Below are 24341 nucleotides of genomic sequence, written 5' to 3' on the forward strand. Positions count from 1 at the left end.
ATAGTTTTCCCCTTCCTCCTTTCTTCCTTTTCTCCTTTCCCTCATCCCAGTTCTTCTTTCCTTTTGAGCAGTTTCTTTCCCTTTCATAGCATCTATTGTACTTTTGGGTTTTCTTTCCTCTTCCAGTTTCTTACACTAGGGAGACAATATGATATTTACACATGTGAGTCTGATTTATTTCACATGAGTATGATCTCTAGTTGCATTCATTTACCTACAAAAGCCTCGAGATTATGTTTTTTAATATCTGAGTAATACTCCATTGTATAAAAATATCACATCTTTTTATCCGTTCCTCAGTTGATGGGCATTTGGGTTGTTTCCAAGATTTAATTATGACAAATTGTGCTGTTATAAACATGGGTGCACATATATTGCTGTGGTATGTTTTTAATTCTTCTGGGAAAATACACAGAAGGGGAAGAGCTGAGTCAAATGGGATGTCTAATCCTAGTTTTTTGAAGAATCTTTACACTGATTTCCACAGTGGTTGTACCAGTCTACACATCCACCAACAGTGTAGAAGGTTTCCTTTTTTCCCAAAGCCCCGACAGCATTTGTTATTGGTTGATTTCTTGAAGATGGCCATTCTTTCTGGGGTGAGATGGAATCTCAGTGTTGCTTTGATTTGCATTTTTCAAATGAACAAAGATGTTGAACATTTTTTCATATATTTAATTGCCATTCATATTTTTCATCTACGAAGTGTGTATTCACCTCAGATGCCCATTTTTGGACTGAGATCTTGAATTTTGGTGGTCTAATTTTTAAAAAATCATTATATGTTCTGAATAGAAATCTTTTGTCTGAGGGACAGTTGGCTAAAAGTTTTTCCAATTTGTGGGTTTTCTTTTTACTTTGTTGGTTGTCTTTAAATGTGCAAAAATTTTTCAATAAGTCTCAGTTGATTCTTTGAAGTAGTTCCTGTGTAGTTTGGTTTTTGTTCATAACTTCTCTGCCTACCCCTATGTCTTCAAGATTTCTACCTACTTTCTCTTCCAGTACATTTACTGTTTCTGTTTTAATATTTAGATCTTTGATCCATTTTGACTTTAATTTAGTGCATGGTGGCACACATCTGTCTAGTTTTAGTCTTCAGCATATGTAGAGCCGGTTTTTCCAGCACCATTTATTAATGAAGTTATCTTTTTTCCAGTGAACATGTTTGGTCCCTTTGTCAAAGACAAGGTGGCTAAGTGTGTTTGGAGTTGTATCTGCATCTTCTGATCTATCTAGTTGATCTGTTTTCTTTCCAGTTCCATGCTGATTTTTATCACAGTAGCTTTGTAATATAATTTCAGGTCAAAGATTGTGATGCTTCTTGCCTTTACTTTGTTGCCCAGGATTGCTTTTGCTATTCTAGGTTTCTTCTGGTTCCAGATGAATGTTAGGAATATTTTCTCTATATCTGTGAGGTATACTAATGGCATTTTGGTTGAGATTGCATTGAATCTATATAGCAGTTTTGGGAGTATGGTCATTTTCACCATTTTGGTTCTTTTGATCTATGAGCAAGGAATATCTTTACAATTGTGAATTCTTTAAAAAGAAGAGTCTGGGTATGTTAGTAACCATTCTGTGACAAAACAAGAGAGGATGGGAAAAGGAAAGACTTTATGACTGAATGATTTTTAAAAATATTGTAACCACATTTTCCTCATGTATTTTTATTATTATTATTATTATTATTATTATTATTATTATTGACAGAGTCTAACAGTGTAGTTCAGAGTAATCTTGAACTCACTATGTATCCCAGGCTGGCCTAGAATATGCAGTGATCCTCCTGCTTCAGGCTTCCCAATGCTGGCGTTACAGGCATGCACCACTGCTTATATTTTTAGAATGTATACTAGCATGTTATTTATGATGTATGTCTTAAAATTTGTTAAGAATTTCTTTATGGCATAATACCTGATCAATTTTTATAAATGTTTTGCTGAGTTTGACAAATGTATATTTTTTGGATGGAAAACTCACATTATATATATAAAATTAGAATGAGCTTGGTTTCTCAGTAACTTAAAGGACTGTGTCAGAAAGCTCCTGCTTTGATAGCACATTAGCTAATGTCTCCCTGTATTCTTCCTCTATTTGTTAATGTCTTCCTGTATTCCATACTTTTTGCTTTATATATTTTGATTTCATTTTATATAGTTTGGTTTTTTGTTATGTATATTTTAAAGGTTGTTATTTGGGACATATATATTTAAAATTTTTAGTAAAAATATCTTTTTTACTAGAAATAAAGTATCTTTACATTACAAAAATACAGTATCTTTAATTCAAATTTAATTCAAATGAAATATGTTTAAGTCATCTATATTGCAAAGTCGTAGAATACATCTACTAAGGCTTTGGTGAATTTATTTTTTTTCTTCTTCGTTTTTATTTTAAAGATAAAAGAATGAAAACATATTAACCAACAAACAGGCATAAACAAAACAACACCCAACAATAGAAGTAATATGCAATTTCAGACAAGGTGATAGGAAATTAACAATGGTTGTTATATTGCATATTGTTATCTTCAAATTGGTTATTCAGTTAAATAAATATAGGCATGTAAGATTGATCAAACAAGCATTAAATGTTCCTTTAAGTAAAGCAATAGAAGTCAGTAGTACAACTCTCTGAGCTATCCTGTGTGTGTGTGTGTGTGTGTGTGTGTGTGTGTGTGTATTACACATATTTTTTTCCCTTCTTTCTTTTTCTCTTTTCCCTCATTCCAGTTGTTCCTTCCCTTTGAGCACTGTAAATATCTTTAATGGAGTTTTTATCCCTAAAGTGCTTTTGATATTTAAATCTATTATCTGATGTTAACATGATTATATCAAATTTCTCTGATAAGTATTTGACTGATAATATTCCCCTCATTCTTTAAGTTTTAATTTTTTCACATCTGTATATTTCAATGCCTCATGTTAATTTTATCAATATGGGCCTTTTAGCAGGAGAATTTATATTTATTGCAACTATAAGTATGTGTGACTGTTCCTGCCATCTTAATTTCTTATTTCAGTTTATCTCAATTTTTTGGGTTCCTTTTAACTCTTTCTTACTTTAAACAATATAAATTATATGTGTATATGTATGTGTGTGCATACTTTCCTCTTAACCAAGACAAGAACAGCATGTCCACACATTCTTCATTCTACCTCTTACATCTGTGATGTTAATAGTATACGTAGACTTTAATTATAGCTTATTAGAAGTACATTTTCTTCATTATTGATCTTAAACTTTTTTATAGATATTAAATTCTTTATTAAGTTTAATTTGGTCACTTTTTACTTTATACATTTATTAGAGCACTCTTAGAGTTTTCTTCCAAGTGTTTTTTCAGTGTGGGTCTCTAGGTGGTGAAATTTCTGAGCATATATAAACATGAAGTGATTTTATCAATGCACTATTTTTTTTTGCCTTACAGTTTGGCTGGATGCAAAATATAAGGTCAATGAGGTTTATTCATCAACACTTTGAAAATACTATTCCATCATGTTTTTACATCCAGTGTTTGCTGCTAATAAAACAAAATACATAAAAACCAAACTCAACTAATTTAATTGCGTGACTAACTCTATTTCAAAAATGTATTCATCAAGTTATAATTGGTGTGCATAAAACTACATGTATTTGAAGTGTTCATTTTGATGAATTCCAACTTATATATATACCAATAAAATCATTACCACCACCAAAAGTGTAAACATCTCAAATGGGAAGGTGATAAATGTTTAACACCAAGCTACTGGGGGTTTAGGGAGAAGCTCCCACTGTAGTGTTTGTCAGTTTCTTTGTGTAGCTATTCATACCAGAGTGCAATGAGGCTGATAACATGACAGTACTGGTTAAGTTGTGAGGAGGTGATCTACACAATGGCTTTTCACAAACTGATATGAGTCAGTTTAATACAATATTGAAAAGGTGACCACTCTGCTTTGAACTGCCCTGGACCTTGTCTTTGAATCACTTGGCCAAGTATAACTATGGTTCTATTTTAGCACTCTGTGCTGTTCTGCTGATCCAAAAGTCCCTCCTTACGCTAATATGGAACTGTCATGATTACTGTAGTTGTATACAGCTCTCAAAATTAGTTAGTTTATTTATTTTATTTATTTAGTTTTTTTTGTTTTTTTTCCAGTACTGGGAATCGAACTTACTACTTTGCGCTTGCCAGGCAGGCGCTGTGCGGCTGAGCTAAATCCCCAGCCCCTCAAATTAGTTAGTGTATGTCCTCCAAATTCATCCCTCTTGTTTCTAAGTTGTTTTGGTCATTATAGATTATTTGTAGTCCCATGTAAGGTTTAGAATAAAGCTTTCAATTTCTATTGGAATTTTTGACTAGGATTGTGTTGAATATTCTAGTGTCTTCATGAAGACACAATAGTGTCTTTATTAACTTCTTTCTTTAGTATTCTGTAATTTTCATTGTAAAGGTCTTTCACTGGCTTGGTTGAATTGATTTTTATTTTTTAAAAATTCAGTTTCTGATTATGAATTCCTAGCATATGGATTATATATAGTAGATTTTACTTCCATTTTGCTTTATTGGTTATTTACATGTGTGCTTCCAACATTCCAAATTTTTAGTATTTTTTCAGACATCACCTTGTTTTAAATTTCATTTAGTTTGATAAGAGAATGTATTTGCATAATAAGACTCTTAAAATTTAATGAGATTTTCTTCGTCTTAGAAAGTGGCCCACCTTGTTAAATGTTCCCTGTGTACTTGAAAAGTAGTACTTTGTTGTATTTTGGTAGATTCTTCTATAAATGTCTGTTATGACAAAAAGTTGATAATGTGAAATACTACTATATTCTATAGATTTTCTCTGTATTTACTATTTCAATTATTGATAGAAATGTCTTTAAATCTCCTGAAGTATGAATTATTTGTTCTCCCTTCAGTTCTCTTAATTTATGCTTCTTTACTTTGAAGTTCTATTATTGGATTTATAGTGCTTAGGACTGACCTTTTTATCATTATAAAATAACCTTCCATAGACCTGGTAAACTCTGCTTTGAAGTCTTTCTTGATTTTAAATATCTGCTCTAGCTTTCTTTTGATTAGTGCTAGCCTAGTCTATCTTTTACTATCCTTTTATTTTTAAAATAAATATTTTCCTTTTAACTTTTTTTTTAAAATTAGTTCCTTGCATGTAAAATACGGAGGAATTGTATTCATTCTTACCACCCCTGTCTTTTGAAGTGCTTAGACTATCTACACATTCTATGGTTAATATATTTTTTTCATCTTGCTACTTATTTTCCATCTTTATTTTTCCTCTTTTTTTCCTTCTCTTTGATTACTTTTTTAAAACTATATTTTGGTTCCTTTATTGGCTTCTTTGCTCTACTTTGAAAGCTTTAACATTTCTTCTTTAGGCTCTTGCTTACGGCATATAATGTTTACGTGCGTAGCATGTAATTGGGTTCCTGTATGTGGCAGATCTCTATTCTACTTATTCCCCTTCTCCTCTCCTCTCATCCTTGATCTCTTGGGCCCCTTTCCAGGTGCAAGAGATCCATTCCCTTTCTCCTTCTGTAAAATTCTCCTTCTGTAAAATTTACTTGGTTTTTTGTGGTTTTTTTTGGTACCGGGGATCAAACTCGGGACCTCGTGCTTGCCAGGCAGGTGCTTGTGTCGCTGAGCTATAGCCCCAGCCCCTTTCCCTTTTTCCTTCTATCCACTCTTTATTATTCTCTCTGTACTTTGCCTCATTCAAACAGATAACATACAGTATTTAAGCTTGTGTGTCTTGTTTACTTCATTCAACATTATGTTTTGCAGGTGCACCCATTTTCCTACAAATGTCTGAAATTGGTCCTTTTTTTTATAGCCAAATAGTATTATATTATGTATAGATACATTTTCCTTACCCAGTCACTTGTTGATAGGTATATGAGCTGCTTCCAAGGTTTAGCTGTTAGGAATTGTGCTGTTATAAACATTGGTATGCTCGGGTCCCTTAACTGAATTTTTAAATCTGTATCCATTCTACTCATCCCAAGCTATTGCATTATGTTTTTTATTTTTCCAATTATTATTTTTGCCATATAAAATATTTTCTTGTTCTTTTTTCATGTTGCTTACCATGTCTTATATCCTTTAATGTACTAATTTGCTAATTTAAAAGTTCTTGACTCTGTTATGATTCTGGTGGAGTGTCACAGAGATATGTTGTCTTCTTGTGAAAAAATGCCACATCAGTTTGAGCTGAAACTCATTTTCTTCCGGGTCACTCTCTCAGTCAGTTCTGTAGAGGAGGATGCCATCTTCCGAGCTTCATCAGCAACAATGAGGTCAAGAGTGAGCGTTTGATCTTTTGAATAGAGAGCCCCAGGGCCCAGAAAACCTGGCCATTTCCTCCTTAGCCTTCCACATAACCCCATAGGATCAGATCTTCATTTGTTAGCTCCAGGAGGAAATAGGAAGACACACTCATCAAAGTGCAATTTCCCAATCTTTAGAATTTGGAATGTTAGAGAGGGGAAAATAGTTGTCAGCAGGCAGCAAGTAGCATGCTTTTCTCAGCTTCTTGTAAGTTTAGGATTTCTGAAGACACTTGAGCACAAGTTATAAGCTTCTGCAGGTGAGGATACCACAGGAGAGAAGAAAAGTACAAAAGGAACCCCAAGAGTTCCTCTCCTATGTGTTATCTTCTTACTGCATTTGGGTTGTCTTCTGTTCTAGGTCATAGCTCCATACCACCTTGTAAATAAACCAGTTCAAAATCTCTCCTCTCCCTGAACCCATGACAGTTTTACTTCCCTACAATTTCCACTCTCGTCGTCTCGAGGAAGGAGCCAGCAGCTGGTCCAGAATTCGTTTTCAGTTTTTCACGTATCATTTTGTTTTCACTCTATCTCTTTTGGACATTATATTATTGATTGTTTGATCAATTTTTTTAATTTGTGAGTTTCTCATTTATTTTTATTGATTTTTAAAGCTCAAATTCTAAGTGTGTGGGTTTATCTCATTTATATATTTCTACTTGCTATTAAGTTAGGACCTATTTGTTTACTTTTTTTTCCCTTTCCACACCTTCCTTTTACCTTTCCTTAGCATTTTTCTCTTGAACAAAACAAAACCATGTATTCAGCACCAGGCAGTGGAAATCTCCTATATCTGTATTTATGGTTAGACATGCCTACAGAACTGCTATTTTACACTGGGTGTAAAGAGGGCAGCTTTCCGTAAATCTGAGAGAAATAATCATCACAACTTTAAAACGTAGCCTCTTAGAGGAAGATGCCCACATGAACTTACCTCCCAAGTGGCACACAGATCTGCTCTGCAGTATGCCCATTTCCCATTCTTATCTCTAGGATAGACCTCATTTCCTGGCTGCAAAAGAACAAACCAAAACTGGAATTCATTTTATTTATATCTAGGAATTAAAATTATTGATGTCAATATAACCTGGTCTTGGGAAAATAATTCAAGTTTACTTTTTTATGTTTATATAACTGCATAATAGATATTATATATGTGTATGTACACATACATTTTTACATATAATAGTCACATATAACTAGTATACAATTATGTATAACAGCACAAGTGACAATAAAAATTAAGGAAATCCCCCTTCTCCATTCTAGTGTGATGGCTAAGAATGCTTTCATTTGCCTAATAGATGTAACATATTAATTTTACTATCTTGCCTAGCATTTATTTTGACTGGAATTTTTATTTATATTTTGGGTTTTTTTTCTTTTTTTATACTGGGAATCGAACTCAGGACCTCGCACTTGCCAGGCAGGCACTTGGCAAGAGGCTACTGCTGAGCTATATCCCCAGCCCTTTATTTATTTTTTAATTTCTAGAATTAAAAAAAAAAATTTGAGGAAGGGCTTCACTATGTACTTCAGGCTGGTCTTGAACTCATGATGTAGCACAGGCTGCCCTTGAACTCACAGCGATCCTCCTACCTCAGCCTTCTAAGTGCTGAGATTACAGTTGTGCACCACCATCCCTGGCACTATTTTCCTTTATTTAATAGCAGGTTATTGTTCTTAAATCATGGAGATCTATCTTAAGGACAAAATTACTCTTGTTAGGAAGGAGGAGTGGCTGAGAACTGGGACATTCAGTCTGATTTGACTGATCATTTTAAAAAGATCACCACTACTACTTTGGAAAGGATGTATTTGGGGTATGTTATGGGTTAATTTGTTTTCTCCTAAAAAGATGTTGAAAGTGTAACTTCCAGTATCTATCATTGTGAATTTGTTTGGAAATAATATCTTTGCAAATGGTGAAACCAACATGGGACTGTTAGGGTGGGGTTGTCACACAGGCAATCCCCAGGCAGCAGCCTTCTGTGTATTTGCCTCTCAGTTAATTCTTCCCTGTAGATGAAGATCTGTGACCTTACATGCTTGCCCTAACTTACATTTTTACAAATCTATTTTGAAAAATTGCTCAAATAAGCAGAAATTAGCCACTTAGAATGAAAAAAAAGTTCACTCAGGATATTCTGGCTACTGATAAAAGACGGTTGTAGGGTTGACTCCAAGCTTCAGAGGGCCTCAGAGGTCTGTGATCCAGACTCTCCATCCTGTCATGCTGAGCAACATCACCTCCATGTGTAAAGTGCTTCCCTGACCCTTCTTCTCTTCTGAATGGTGCTCCTCTCTCCACCATAAGCCCCTCAGGGGATCATGCTGTGAGGTTTCATGGCCCTGTCCAGATGCCCCCCAATAATGCTTACTGCCTCATGGTCATCTCTTTCTCTTTGGTAAGTCCTCAAATCCCTTGAACCCTTTACAGGGTCCTAATAAAATACGACTGTGTCCCTCCCCAAACAGGACATTTTGAATCCAGACACAGAAATGCACACAGGGAGAACACCATGTAAATATACAGACAGAGGTTACAGTGATACTTCAACAAACCAGGGAACCCCAGAGGTCTCCAGGCAATCACAAGAAACTAGGAGAGAGGCATGGATGAGATTCCTCTTTGAGCCCAGAGAAGGAGCCCTCCACGTTGACACCTTAACCTTGGATTTTAGCCTCCATAACTGTTAAAACATAAATTTGTGTAGTTAAGCAGTCCAGTTTGGGGCACTTTTTTTTTTTTTTTTTTTTTTTTTTTTTTACAGCAAGCATGGGAAATGAATACAATGAATAAATGTGAAAACACAGAAAACAGATTAGGATCCTGTAGCAGGAGCTATCGCTCACCTGGTACTTTGATCTGAATATGTTTCTCCAGTGAAATAATGTGCTGAAATCTGATTGACAAGGTCACAGTATGGTTAGAAGGTAGAGCTTTTGGAGGTTGATTAGATCAGGAGTGCTCTGCCTTTATGAATGGGATTAATACCCTGTGAAAGAGGCTTCAGAGTTCTGTCTTGCCCCTTCCACCATATGACGGCACGTACAAGGTGCCATCTATGAGGAATGGGCCCACACCATTCCCCATTTAGGCACTGAATCTGCACCTTGATCACAGACTTCCCACTTTCTAGAACTGTGAATGGTAAATTTCTGTGATTTATGTGAGTCATTCTAACTGATTTTACTATAACACAGCTTGAATAGACTAAAACACCTACCTCTGGGTGACATTACCTTCCTGTGTGTGCCGTTGTTTGCCTAAACATAGCCAGCTCTTACTTGAATTCAGTTGTCAGAAGATGAACTTCAGAGTGCTGTACCATTTTTTTAATCAGTTGGGATGTGCCCTGGAACTTACACCCACTGGGGTGGCACATAATTATAGTTGCAGATTCCTGTTTCTTAATCAAAAATTCTGAAATGTAGCTGACTGTGGTCAGAGGCTCGTGGGACATGGAGCCCAAGCTGGTTTCTACAGGGTTTTGTTTTCTATTGTACATCTTCTTAGTTTTTTTAATTTCCCAGTCACATTTTCCCACACGCCTAGTTATACTTCATATTAAGTCACTCTCACATGCATTTTCCTCATCTCCAGGTCTATTTCTTGGAAGCTCAAGGGAAGACACTATTGCAATATATGAAAATTGATAGTGCCCTGGACTGGGGCAATATCAATAGCGATAAAAAGAAAGGAAAAAATTAAATATGAAGTGGGACTAGAGCCAAATGTACTTTAATATTAGCTTGGAAATGTGGTGGGGGATGGTAATGAGGAATAAAGAGAAACCAAGCATGCCTCTTGACTCCTTTGTGGATTGTGCTAATAATTTCTTCATGTTAGGGCCAGGAATCAAGAATATTGTTTTGGATGTTTTGATGTCCTTTTTCTTTGCTATGGATCCAACTTAGAGCTTTGTATATGTGAGGCAAGGACTCTACCAATGTACTATACCACCTGCCCCTGTTTTAACTTTGAAAGGACCATAAGACATGTAAGTGAATATGTGAGGAGGTAATTAATCAGAAAAGCGCAAGGCTCAGGAAGAGGCTGAAGATTAAACTTGGGAATCATTATCCTGTAAAATGGTGTTAAGTGCATTGAACCACAAATACAGAGAGTGTGGTTAGAAAGAGGGAGAAATGGATGGGAAAGAATGGGTGTAACAACATTTGAAGGTTGGCAGAGAAGAAGCTGCTGAACAATCACAAGAGAGTGTTATTTTAGAAGCCAAAAGGAGCAAAGGTTTAAATAAGGTAGTACTGGCCAACTGTGCTCTTTGATCCTAAAAGATGCCAAATAACATTAGGATGAAGTTTATCTTGACTTGTCAACAGGAACTTCTCCTCGGAATTGCTATGCTATGAATATGTCTCCTAGAATTTGTATGTTGGCAATTTAACCCCTATTGCAGTAGTATTGGGTGGTGGGGACTAATGGAAAACACTTAGGGGTATATGTTAATGCCATTATAAACAGGGCCTGTGGGAGTAGGTTTGCTTACTTGAACTCTTTTTGTATCCATCTTAGCCATACAATGACTCATAAATATGACCTTTTCCAATACATGGTGGACTTCCCAATATCCAGAACTATGATGCAATAAAATTCTATTCCCTGTGTGTCATGGTTTATATTTAGGTGCACCCCAAAGCCTCATGTGGTCAGAGGTGGGGCCTTTCATATGTGGTTGGATTTAGGGTGTGTGAATAAGAATTAAGGATGTGGAAAGTAGAAACCCCAGCCCGAGTGTGGGTGGCATCAATCAATAGGCTTGTAGTCCGGATGGACTATGAAGGGACAGAGGAAGGTAGGCTTAGTTTGACTACTTGTTGCATGCTGCCATCTACCTGCAATGCCATGGACTGTTTTTCCTCTGTGATGCACCCCTGCTGTGTCACTGTCCTTTAGAGCCAGGTGGCTATGGAATGAAAACTACAAGTTATGAGCCAAATAAACCTTCTCTCCTTTAACTTGTGTCAGGTATTTTGTCTCAACAGGGAGAAAAATAAGACCAATTTTGGTATGAGAAAAGTGAGGTCATTACTGTCATGTTACCTGGTCATGTGGTTCAGAAGCCTTTGGAACTGCCTGAAGGGAATAGTTTGGAAAGGTTTAGAGATGTCAGCCAAAGAAGCAGCCCTGGAATGCTGTAATCTGAACTTGAGAGATTCTGGTCAGAGCTCAGAAGACCAAAAAGCTGGTAGAAACATTATGGCTTGTGTCTAGATGTACCCCTAAAAACTCATGTGGTTATAGGTGGGGCTTTTTCAGAAGTGGCTGGATCTTGAGTATGTGATGCTGGGATTAAGACTGGGAGTATGTTATTACTAAAAAATTCCAGAGATTGGTTTGGCACTGTCCTAATCCCAGTAGCCCAGCTAGAGTAGAAAACGGGCAGAACGAAACTGCGCACCTTCCTCACTTGCTTTACTATCTTCTTCCCACCACAAACTGTTTCTCTTCTGCAATACCTATCTGCCATTCACCTGACCTTAGAGCCAGTCCATTATAGACTGAAAACTCTACAAACTGTGAGCCAAATGAACACATCTTCCTTTAACTTTGGGTTTGGGTATTTTGTCTCAGCTATGAGAAAATAACTAAGACAAAATTTGGTGCAGAAAAAGTTTCAAGACATCTTAATGTTGAGGTGGTAGCATGGCTACTGTTGGGGTCTTTTGGCCAGATCTATGTTGAGAATCAAGAGCAAAGAGACCAGCAGAGTGATTTAAAATGTTTTGAATTAGCCAGAAAGGAAGCTCCAGTAAAGTTGCAGCCTGCAAGGGTGGAACAGAAAAGAAATTGGTCACTGAAAAGACTAGAAAGAAAAAGCCAAGTATTTTAGAAGAAAAGAGAAAGGATGGCCTGAGAACATCACAAGAATCAGCAAGATTTCATCCTTTGCAGCCTCAGAATTGCAAAGGTAAAAGACTTTGCTTTGAGAAGAGAGCCCTAGAACACCATATTCCAGAGTGGTGGTGGCCTAGGGAAGTTGTTTCTTGGGATATGGTTCATAGACACTTGACCCTTACAGTCAAGAAAAAATGAAGCCTGGCTATTGCTCCAGCTGGTAGCAGACCTTGGCATCATCTTCATGATGCTGGTTTTAGGTGTGTGCAAAATGTAATAGTTGTGGAGTCAGGAAGGCTTCTATCTAGACTGGAGAGGAAGAGTAGGTGGGAGGCCTGGCAGTATACCCCTGAGAGGACAGTGTGTGAAGCTGTGAATATGAAGCTGAAAGTGCAGTGGAGAGCCCAGAAGGTTGGAGAAGCCAGAATCATGGATGGTCTGAAGAAAACTGCAAGGAGAGAGCAAAGCCAGCCCATGAGAAAAGCCATGGGAGCTATAACCACAGGAAGTGACATAGGGGTGGAGCCACCCAAGCCCTTTGGATTTCACATTTTGTCATACATTGCCTCAGATGCAGCACATGGAACTGTAGGACTTAATATTTTCCCTGCTGGATATTGGCTTTGCTTTGTTCTCATTCATTTCTATTCTTTTATTTGTACCTTTTGGAATGGAAATGTCTATCTTGTACCACTATGTGTTGCAAGTGGTTTAACTTTCTTTTCTTTGTAGAGGGACTTGCAGCTGAGTTTACCTTAAATTTCAGAAGAGATTTTGGACTTGAACTTTTCAACAATGGTGAAACTATTAAGACTTTGGCAAGTCTTAGAGATGGACTAAATGCCTTTTACATGAGGAATGCACCATGAGTCATTTGGGGGCTCAGAGTGGAATGTTATGGCTTGTATCTAGATGTATTCCCAAAGCCTCATGCAGTCATAGGTGGGGCCTTTCATATGTGGTGAGATTGAGCCTCACAGGCACCCGGGAGGAGGGCCCCCGGTGCCCGGGAAGACACGCTGTGGCATGCACTGATGCGCGCTGGCCCTCAAACCAGCCACCACGGTGCAATTGAGAACTATCATGGCAGAGAGAAGCAATGACACAATGGGCCCACCACACGCTGCTTGCACAGGCTTGCCCATGGACATGCGTGAGTCATCTAGACATGGAGAAACCCCTAGGAATACATGCCACACAATGGGTTGCTCTTGCCCCTACCATTGAGAACCAGAAAGGTCCAGAGTCAGCGGAGGAGCAGCTGCTGAATGAGGACTCAGAGAACATGAGGATACAGACTAACCCTGAAGAGTCAGAGATCTAGTGGACCAGGGTCATGAGAGCCACTTGGAAGCTGTAAACCAGGAGGACCTTGTGCAATACCTGGGGAGACCCTCTGGAAGCCATTCTTCCTCTGACAGTACAGGCTGTGGTGGAGGAGCATGTGGAACTCTGCAGTGAGATTCCTGCTGCCTGTGCTGATGCCTGGGGAGAGGACACTAAGTGGTTGTGGTGTCCCAATGTGATGGGAGGCTGGAGAGAAAAAGCTACAAAAAATGGCTTTTGCCCCAGATGGCTCTCTTGAGATGTTAGTAAGAATTACCTCCTCAGTATTCTATAGCTGTGACGAGGAGGAGGCCAAGGAGAGAAAACAAAGAGACTGAGAAAAAGCAGCTGCTTTTGCTATAGCACTAAGAGAAACAGACCCTGAGTCTGATTCCCAGGGCCCCAAGAAGAACTCGACGACTGCATTCATCTGCTACCACTGTTAAAAGCCAGGCCACCTCAAGAGGAACTGCCCTAAGAGGTCCCCTGGCCATGCCCTGAGTGCAAATGTGACCACTGGAGATTGGTCTGCCCTCTGAAGTTGAGGCCCCAGAGCTCAGACCCATCCTACCAGTTAGTCCAACAGGAATGAGAGGGCCCAGGGCATACTCTGCCTTCTCCCTCTGGCCAGACTGTCATCTCCACGGAGGAGCCCCAGGTAATCATGATTATGGAGGAACAAGAAAGCAGTCTGTTGCTCAACACAGGTGCAAGTCTCTCCGTCCTTCTTTTCAGTCCTGGCCTTCCTTCCAGCCATCACACCTCAGTGAAAGGAGTCACGGTGAAGAGGTAATGTGCTATTTTTGACAACCCTTAGGCTGTAACTACTTGTTAGATCCTTCTTGTGTATCTCTGTCTTCTTGAGAAAACACTTTGAGGATACCACCATGTATTACAGCAGCCATTGATATTTTCCTACTAATCTATCCATAACTCTATAATGTTTGTATTGTTCCTATCCTATTTCATAAATGGATGCATGTTTATTATTATGTGTTTCCTACAACAGCCATTGAGAATAGTTAATGATTATTCAATAGGTCACTCATGTATAGCTCTATTTATTTTCTTTAGAAGCCACTTTGAAGATACCAAAGTATAGTGTAACAACTATTGTTAATCTCCTACCTCTTTTGTCTGTAACTCACTATTATTTGTCTGTTTGTTTTCCTGAGAAACTGCCTTGTAGATAACAATATGTAAAACAATAACTATTGATAATTTCCTACCACTTTGTCTGTAATTTGGTAAGCCCTCCCTATTATTTTGTTATCCTTCTTTTACTCTTTAAAAAAAAAACAAAAAAAAAAAACAAAAAAAACCCAAACACCATACGTGGTGAGATTTAGTGTGTGTGAATGTGGATTAAGGGTATGATACTGAGATTAAGGGTGGAGATATTGGAAGCCCCCCCCGGGTGTAGGTGGCATCAATCAGTAGGTTTGTAGCCTGGATGGAATATAGAGGGATTGAAGAAAGGCAGGTTTAATTTGGCTGCCTGTTGTTTGCTGCCTTCTGCCTGTAATCCCATGAACTGTTTCTTCTCTGTGATGCCTCTCTGTCACGCCACCATCCTGTAGAGTCAGTAACTATGGACTGAAACCTCTACAAAGTGTGAGCCAAATAACCCTTTCCTCCTTGAACTTGTGTCAGGTATTTTGTCTTAGCAATGAGAAAGTTAATTAAGACACTACTAGTTACACAGTCTCAAGCATTCTGTTATACCAGCCTAAACAGGCAGAAGAGAATGGGACAATTAGAAAAGGCCTATTTCATTCTTTAAATTTCATTCTTAAGGTTTTCCTAATTTTTTGTTTACCATCTCACCTTCCTAAAACTCAACTCTCCTTTGCTAATAATACTTTCCTGCTTTCTTTAGCAAAGAATGACACCTCAATTTCCTCCTGTCTCATTGAAAGCAGGAAACAACCCCTTCCAATGTCACATTGTTCTTCATGTTAATTGCTCTTTCTATCTCTGGTTTCTAAACTCTGTGACTTTCTCAACACTTCTGGCTCAAGCTTCTACCCTAGGGGCTGGAGCTTTAGCTCAGGGGCAAAAGCGCCTGCCTGGCAAGTGCAAGGTCGTGAGTTTGATCCCTGGTACCAGAAGGAAAATAAAAATAAACAAGTTTCTCTCTAGTCTCTCTTCATATTTCTTTCCTTTTGAATTTTTTCATTTTATTTAACTTTTGAAATGGCTTTACATCTCCTTCATGAACTCTGTTTTACAGCATTTTCCCCAGATTTTATTTAAGTGCTTATGGTACTTGACTCATCTTAGATGATTTGAAAGCAGCTTCCTCCACGTCTTCTTTGCTAATTTGGTGTTCTTGAGAAGACTTCTTTAGTCTTCCCTGTATTCCTGTTCCTCACTCTCAGACAGTATTGAGAGAATAATTCAACCTTCCAAAAACCTGTGCTATCAACTTTCATTTCTGTTCATTTGTCTTTTAAAAATGTCTTGTAATTTTTATATTTTGCATTTTGTTATTTTATCTGCTTCTCAAATTGACACTTAAAAGGTAAAGTCCTATGATATTTTAACAAGAAAGGTTATTACTAAAAATAATCACGAGATTCAGGCCAGGGATGTAGCCCAGTGGCATAAGCACCTGCCTGGTAAGTTTGAGGTCCTGAGTTAGATTCATGGTACCAAAAAAAGAAAAAAATGACCACGAGATTCAACAAAAAAAAGTGATGTATTAGCTTTAAGTGTTGATTTTTGAAGTAGAAGAATATTCTGGGGGTAATGTCATTATATAGTGTCACATCTTGTAGTTAGAAATTTAATCTGTTCCCTGAGCCTTGATCCTCTCATAATACAAATAGAAATTCTCCATTTATCTTTCCAAAAAAGTATTTTGAAAGTTATTTTGGCCACAGAAAAATAGACTTATTTCCCTAAATTTTAAGTATAGGTTCACCCTCAAACATTTAAGACTCAGCTAAAAAAAATCTGTCATTTGAACAAAAATCACTACTAACTGAGTGAAGATTAGGGCTGAGATCATAACACCTGAGAGTCTGGAGCAAAAAAAAATCCATGCAACCCATAATGTTGATGTCAACAGACTCGGAGGAATGGGGCAGAAGGGACAGTAGGGTATAGGAAAGTACCCATGAGACAGATGAGATGCCACAGGACTCAGAGTTTGGCCCTGGTTTTGCTGGACTTGGAATTGAGAAGCCACTTCATCATCAGGGGGCTCTATTTTGTTTTTAATGAAATGAGGTTACTGAGGCTTATAACTGCTAAGCTTCTTTGTTTCAGTAACTTTACATATAATTTTAATGACTCCTTACAACACTCTGCAACCCAATTGTTTAATTGTTATTATTATAATTTATTATTATTACTGGTACTGCTGAGGATCATACCCAGGGCCTCACACATTCTGGGCAAGTACTCTATCACAATTGAGCTAAATCCCTAGTCCTGTTAGTTATATTTAACACCTCCATTTGAGAGACAATAAAACTGTCAATTTAGAAAATTCAGAGTGACCAAAGTGACTATTCCAGAATGTAAGGATGCAGAATGTCAGTCCCTTTCTGCACCCAGAAATCCTATACTCACTCCATTGCACCAAATTTAGGCAATGTGGGAGAGAGACTAGTTATGACTTGACCACACTAGTTATGACTTGTTGGGGTCACATGGGACAGAGATGGAATTCATTTGTCACTAAGTGACATCTAATTAATGAGCTCAGTGGAAATCTGTCTTGTTTTCTACAATTCATATGCCCTGCTATCCAGTGAAGCTGAGCCCTAGTTGTTTGCATGGACTTTCTCAGTTCTCACTCATGGCCATATAGACTGGAGAATAATTAGCAATGACTCAAACAGGCAAATCAGTATTTCTCCCAGAAGTTTAATGTGTGGTTTTTCTTTCTCTGAATTTTCAAGTTGTATTGATATTGTAGGCTTAATATGTCAACAGTCACTTTGCCATCATAGATGAGGATTTTTGAGAAGGATAAAAACCACATCAAGAGAGAGAAAGAGCCAGAATGGAAAAAACAGTTTGAACTTTTGGGCCTGAATTAGATCCCTTTCCAAATTCTCTATTTCTTTATTTTGTTCCTTCTAGGATCAATTTGAATTGGCTTTCTGTCATGTATAATAAGAATTCTGATGAATGTGAGTCAGGGGCCTAAAATTCAGAATTGCTTAGAATGGTATGAGATTATGGACAATGAGCACTTCTCAACCTTCAGCTGAGAACTGGCAACTCCTACTCTACTGGTACTGCATCTGGTTATAGTATCACTTTGAGACTCAACCAGTGGGCCTAGTAAACTTGGAGTTTCAGAGTATTAGTAGGAAAACAGTGGGTTTGTGCGCCATTTTTGCTGCCTTTATTCAGGTCCTGTTAGAGAGACAGATGTGTCTGTTTCTCCTGGACTTTTAAAATGAGAGACAAGATTATGTTGTGCTAAGGTGGGTTCTTTTACTTTTGATTAAAATTGAAGATGATAATCTGAGCTTTGCAGAAATAAAACAGTCATTGCTACCCAAGGTAGGAAGGTAGGAAACTGAGTGGTAGAAGTTGCAGAACGTACTTAGCCTGCAATGTTTTGAGGTGGGGAGGAACTGTCCAGAATACCTGAGGCCCTGCTCCTGGCCCTCTTAGCACAGGCCGTCTTACAGTGGTTTAGCTCAGCATGGCCTGTGTGCTCTGGGATGTAAAATCCAGAGTAGACTGCTTTTGGAGTCTCAGCTTTGAGTGCAATGGGGTTGCACAAACAAATCTTCATCTGCCCTGGGCAGCTTTTCTGAATCTTTTAGGACTAAAAGGTCTTGGGAGACCAGGTTGTTTTGAATTCTAGGCTTCTGTTGGCCCTTGATTGTCTGCCTATGAGTCATACAGTTGTCTCATTTAGCTTGGGTGAATGCTCTTTCTCTCCAGACTTGTGAAAGTTGTAGCAATTTAAGCCCAAGATGCAGCAAGTCATAGTAATGGCGTATCCAAGGCACAGTCTGCTAGCACACAGTGCATTTGACTTTGCATTTAGACCTGGGGAGAACAATAGTCCTCAAGGCCTCCCAGTTGGCAATATTTAGGCCATAGTTGTCCTGACCAACACCACCTGGTGGGTCGCAAACAAGGTGCCAGAAACACTTTATCTGTGTTTCTGTAGTTTTGTGTTATTTTGAGCCAGTGAGTGATCAAGATGGAAGGTAAACTGAGGAGTTAGTAGATAAGCAGAAGAAGGAGGCTGTGTTCTAAGAGGAGAAACCTACAGGCTGAGCATTAGATAAAGGAAACTTGACACTACACGATTTCTAGATTTAATTACTCACTTATGGATTTGCCTGAGTGTGAATTTACTGAAATCTTAACAAACTAAAGGCATACTACGAGAAACTAGTTGTGAAACCTTCAAACCCACATCTCCATGAAATGGGATACAAAAGAAGAATCTTCCCCAAAGTGATGGACTTAATTGTGACCACACAGTGGAATGCTCCCAGAAAATAAAGCAAGCCAGGGGCATGGGTCACCTAAGGTAACTCTGGCCACTACAGAAAAGAGGCCTCGTTCTTCCTGGTCAGCTGGATCTTAGTCAACTCCTGAGCAAGTGGCCAACTTTGTGTGTTAATCCCTCAAATTTTAAAGCAGTTACCACTTTGCAGTATGCATATAGGGTGCTACATTAACAATGTACTTATAGACTGAGATAGGGTGGGGGAGAATCGGATTTGAACTAGAGGAAAGGATAACATCTAGATACCCTGTGCTTGGAGCTGGCTCCAAAAATCTGAGTACTTTTTAGATTATCTCTCTGGGAGCCAAGGAGCAGAAAGCAAGTATATTTTTTGTTAGATAGACTGCGTTGTTTCCCACATGAACATTTTTATGACTGCTTGAGCAGGAAGAAGGTGGTGTCCAGATGCTGGGAAGCTAAAATATAGAGCACAGTTAAGGCACTATGTGCTGATTTGATAGAAAGAGTTTAAACTATCATTGTAAAAAAATAGAACATGGTGTAAGTGCAGCTACATTGGATTAAGAATCAAGAAACTTGGAAGAGGGGTGTGGTGGTGCATGCCTGTAATACCAGCACTTGGGAGGCTGAAGCCGGGGGATTGCCCTAATTTCAAAGCCAGGTTGGGCTACTCAGTGCAGTCAAAGTCAGCCTGAACTACAGAGTTAGGCCCTCTCCCTCTCTCTCAAAACAAAAAATAAATAAATAAAAATAAAATAAATCAAGAAACTTGAGATCCAGGTACAAATTTGCTAATATAATCTTTGTGGATGCTTGTCAGGCACGTCAGTACATGTTAATCGATGGAACCAAGGCCATAGCGTTCTGTGGTGCTAAGGGATGAATAAGCTCCATGCATGCAGGTGTCAGCTCATGATCACAGAGGGGCAGAGCCCTAAGCTTTAGGCATCTGAACTCACCTTAAAGCCCATGGGTATTTCAATGATGTAAAGGTCCACATAATCCAGCTTGAGCTGCTGGAGTGTCCTCTCCAGGGTGGGGCGGACCAATTCTGGGAATAAGTCTGTAGCCCACAGCTGAAAGAATCACAAGAGAGGTTAACTAATTTTTGCACTATTTTTACATTGATGCAGCCCTTTACTCTTCATAAAGAGCACTTTCCATTTCACAGAAATTTGTGTATACTGCAGTGTCATCTAAGTATAAGACGAGTTGATGGCTCCGGGGCACCAAGTCTGATTTATTTGAACATATCAAATGAAATGTGAAGATCTATCTGGATACGGAAAACCTGATTTGATAACAAAGTTTTCCTGCAACCACAGTAATTTCCTAATTGATCATTTTGCACTTCTGCTTTTCTCGTTTGTGTAACCAGAGAACATGTCTACAGTAAAAGTTGCTGACTCTGTTTTGAATTTCATTTTCATGCCACTCTGATAGAATTTGAATGAGCAGGAGAAATGGTCATTTGTGTGGCCTCAGTGAATCCTTTGCCTACCAAGAGGCAGTGTAGTGACCTGGTGAAATCTTACTGCACAGATGTAGATCCCCCTTCATTGCCCTTTTGTCCTCATTTTGTCTTATTCGGTCCTCAAAGCAATTCTGCTAATGCCTACTAGGAATTTACTGATGTTCAAAAAGGTTGTGGAGCAACAGACTAAGGCTTGGTCCATCATACTGCAGCATGTGTACTCTAGGTTTGTAAAACAGAGTGGCAGGTGGTACTCTGACCCACAGGATGAACTAGTACATTTTACAGCATTGATTTTGCTCAAAGATTTTTTTCGAGAAAAAAAGTTTTGAGATTTTGTACCTTTTTTTTTTTTTCAGGAAAAAGAAAAGCAAAACTGGTGAAATATAATTTTTTCTTTTGTTGGATAGTGTTTTTTTTTTTGCAGAGAAAATAGTGGAAAATATGTTGTAGCTATTATTTGGTGCTTTTGCTGCCAACCTATCCAAGTGAAAATTCTGGTATCTCTCTCTCTCTCTGTCTCTCTGTCTCTGTCTCTGTCTCTGTCTCTGTCTCTGTCTCTGTCTCTCTCTCTCTCTCTCTCTCTCTCTCTCTATATATATATATATATATATATGGGACAATTGAACCTAAGGGTGCTATATCATGAAACTGCATCCTCTATCCTTTTTATGTTTTTATTTTGAGACATGTTCTTGCTAAGTTGCCCAAGCTCTCCATGAAATTATATCCTCCTGCCTCAGGCTCCCAATTAACTGAGATTACAGGGTTGTGTTATCACTCATGGCTTTTTTTATATTTTAGTTTACTTGTATTCAACAAATACATATAGTATTAGCTTTGTTCCAGGTACCATTTAGGTGCTTTGTAAAAGTTAACAGTGAAACAGCTGACACTATTATAAAATGGCTGACAATATTATCCTCATTTTACAGAGAAGGAAACAGGCACAGAAATGCTAAGTAATTGACAGCTAGCAATGATGGATTTGGGACATACAGCTAATACTTGTATATTTTACTTTGCATTATGGAGTGTGGAGCAACAAGTTCTGACCTGTGTAATCTAGCACTGACATTTGTACGCTTCACCACTATGTAAGTTATTTTTCTCATTGCTGAGGCAAAATACCCAAACCCAAAGTTAAAGGAGGATGTGCTTACTTGGCTCACAGTTTGTACAGGTTTTAGTCCATAATCAGTTGGCTCCAAGGCAGGATGAATGGCAGACAGGTATCACAGAGGAGAAACAGTTCATGGTGGGCAGAAGGTAGCAAAGCAAGCAAGGGACTTCAGCAGCTTCTTTCTGTCCCTTTTATACTTTATCTAGGCTACAGGGACTAGGGCAGTATCAAATCAATCAGCAGACTGATTTAGTAATTGCACACCCTTAGTCCTAGCACACACACTCTAGATCCAGCCACCTCTGAAAAAGCCCCACTTATGACTGCATGAGGTTTTGAGGTACATCAAGACACAAACCATAACGTTTCACCCTTGACCCCCTTCAAAGACTCCTGTATATTCCTTTATGCAAAAGGTAGTTAGTCCATCTCTAAGAGTTGCCAAAATTCTAACAGTTTCAGCATTGTTGAAAAGTCCAAGTCCAAAGTCTCCTGGGATTTAAGGCAAACTCTTAGCTGTGACCCCCCTGTACAAATGAAAAAGAAGTTAAACACTTCCAACATACAATGGTACAGGATAAACATTACCATTCCAAAAGGTACAAACAGGGAGATATGAAGGAATGAGATCAAAGTGAATCCTACATCCACCAGGGTAAACATTAAGTCCTGTAGCTCCATGTGCAGTATCTGAGGCAATCTGTGGCAAGATATGAAATCCAAAGTCTTGGGAGGCTATGCCTGTACAGCACTTCCAATGGTTGAAGCTCCCATGAATTCTCTCTTGGGCTGGCTCTGTCCTTGCTTGCAGCTTTCCTTAAATGATCCACTTTTCTCTCTTCTCCAAACTTCTGGGACTCTGCTCACATTCAGCTTTGCACACTGTCCGCTCAGGGGCACACCACCTGGAATCTAAGTGGAAGCCTTCTTGACTTCACACCTCTTACAGTTTGCACGCACCTAAAACCAGCATCATGTAGATGATGCCAAGGTCTGCAACCAGCTTGAGCAATAGCCAGGCTTCATTCTCTCTTTGCTGTATGGGTCAAGTGCCTATCAACCAAATCCCAAGGAGCAACTTCCCTAGGCCTCCACCATTCTGGAACATGGTGTTCTAGGGCTCTCTTCTCAAAGCAAGGTCTTTCACCTTTCCAACTCTGAGACTACAATCATGAAGTCCTGCTGTTTTTTGTGATGTCCTCACACCATCTTTTCTGTTGTCTTTTTCTGAAATACTTGGTTTTTTCTTTCTAGTCCTTTCAGAAACCAATTTCTCTTCTGTTTTATCTTTGCAGGCTGCAACTTTACTGGAGCTTCCATTCCGGCCAAACTCAAAGTGTTTAAATCATTCAGCTGGGCTCTTTGCTCTTGATTTTCAACACAGATCTGGCCAAAAGACCCCAACAGTAGCCATGCTACCACCTCAACATTAACATGTCTTGAAATTTTTTCTGCATCAAATTCTGTCTTAGTTACTTTTCTCATACCTGAGACAAAGTACCCAAACCAAAAGTTAAAGGAAGATGTGTTCATTTGGCTCACAGTTTGTAGAGTTTTCAGTCTATAATGGGCTAGCTCTGAGGTAGGGTAAATGGCAGATATGCATGGCAGAGGAGAAACAGTTTGTGGTGGGCAGAAGGTAACAGAGCAAGCAAGGGAGCTGAACAGTTTGTTTCTGCCCCTTTTCTACTCTAGCTAGGCTACTGGGATTAGGGCAGTGCCAAACCAGTGAACTTTTTAGTGATCACAGACTCCTAATCTCGACATCACATACTCTAGATCCAGCTACTTCTGAAAAAGTCCCACTTTTTGAGTGGGACTAAATGAGGCTCTGCAGAGAATATCTAGATGCAAGTGGTAAGAACCACTACATCACCCCACCTTCCAGGCAGAAGATGAGTGGTAATGAAAATCAGCCTTACTAAGGCAACAGGCAATAGCTGTTGTACTACATTGTTCAGGGAATAATAATAAGAAATGTCTGTACACATTCAGTATGATACATTTTTTCCTTATTGATTCCTATTCATGATTTGTTGAATCCACAAATTCAGAACCATAGATATAAGGGGCCAACAGTACTCATGAGAGTACAGTTTCATACACACACCCAAATGAAAGATGAGTGATAAAATGAATACCTGACAACTTTCCCCATTCAGGAAGTCAAGAGAGAACTTTATCTGGCCAAAAAATTCATGATGAACCATTACCTCATGTGCAGCATGTACTATCCTGAAATGTGTGTTTGTCTTTGCTTTACTTGGTTTTCCAGTTTGCACTATAAATGTAATGCTAAGTAATAATATTTAATTTTGTATGTGTTGGATGTAATATAAGTGGAATCCTACTGATGACTTATTTTTTCTCTATCAGGTTGTCAAAATTCATCCCACATTGATACTTTCACTTTTTATTTTTTATTCTTGGTCTTTTTGAGACAGAGTCTTGCTATGCAGTCCAGGTTGGCCTTGAGCTCACTTTGTAGCCCAAGTTGGCCTCAAACTTGCTGCAATCCTCCTGCTTCAGCCTCCCAAGTGCTGAGATTACAGGCATGTGCCACTATGTCCAGCTCCCCACATTGATACTTTTAGCTGTACTTCATTCATCATTACTTATAGTCTGTGTTTGAATATATCAGGATCCGTCTGTCTATTTTGTTGGTGGACCTTTGGATTGTTTCTGGATTTCAGCTATTATAATCAGTGGAGTTTTGGACATCTTTATAAGTGATATTGGCCATGTAATAGTTCTCTGAAAT

At 38.6% G+C, this 24341-nt stretch overlaps 1 protein-coding gene across 1 annotated transcript in view; it reads right to left on the reverse strand.

Moving 5' to 3' along the window:
- Akr1d1 (aldo-keto reductase family 1, member D1) overlaps positions 1-24341 on the reverse strand; it is a 56395-nt gene that overhangs the window by 10374 nt on the left and 21680 nt on the right. Inside the window, exons 3-4 of the mRNA XM_005405462.2 lie at positions 19943-20059; positions 7274-7351 (exon numbers count right to left, since the gene is read on the reverse strand). Of these exons, the coding sequence (XP_005405519.1) occupies positions 7274-7351; positions 19943-20059 (195 nt within the window). The remainder of the gene's footprint in view (positions 1-7273; positions 7352-19942; positions 20060-24341) is intronic.

The sequence above is a fragment of the Chinchilla lanigera genome, unplaced genomic scaffold, assembly GCF_000276665.1.
Source record: "Chinchilla lanigera isolate Chin_1 unplaced genomic scaffold, ChiLan1.0 scaffold00093, whole genome shotgun sequence".
In the NCBI taxonomy this organism is placed as follows: Eukaryota; Metazoa; Chordata; class Mammalia; order Rodentia; family Chinchillidae; genus Chinchilla; species Chinchilla lanigera.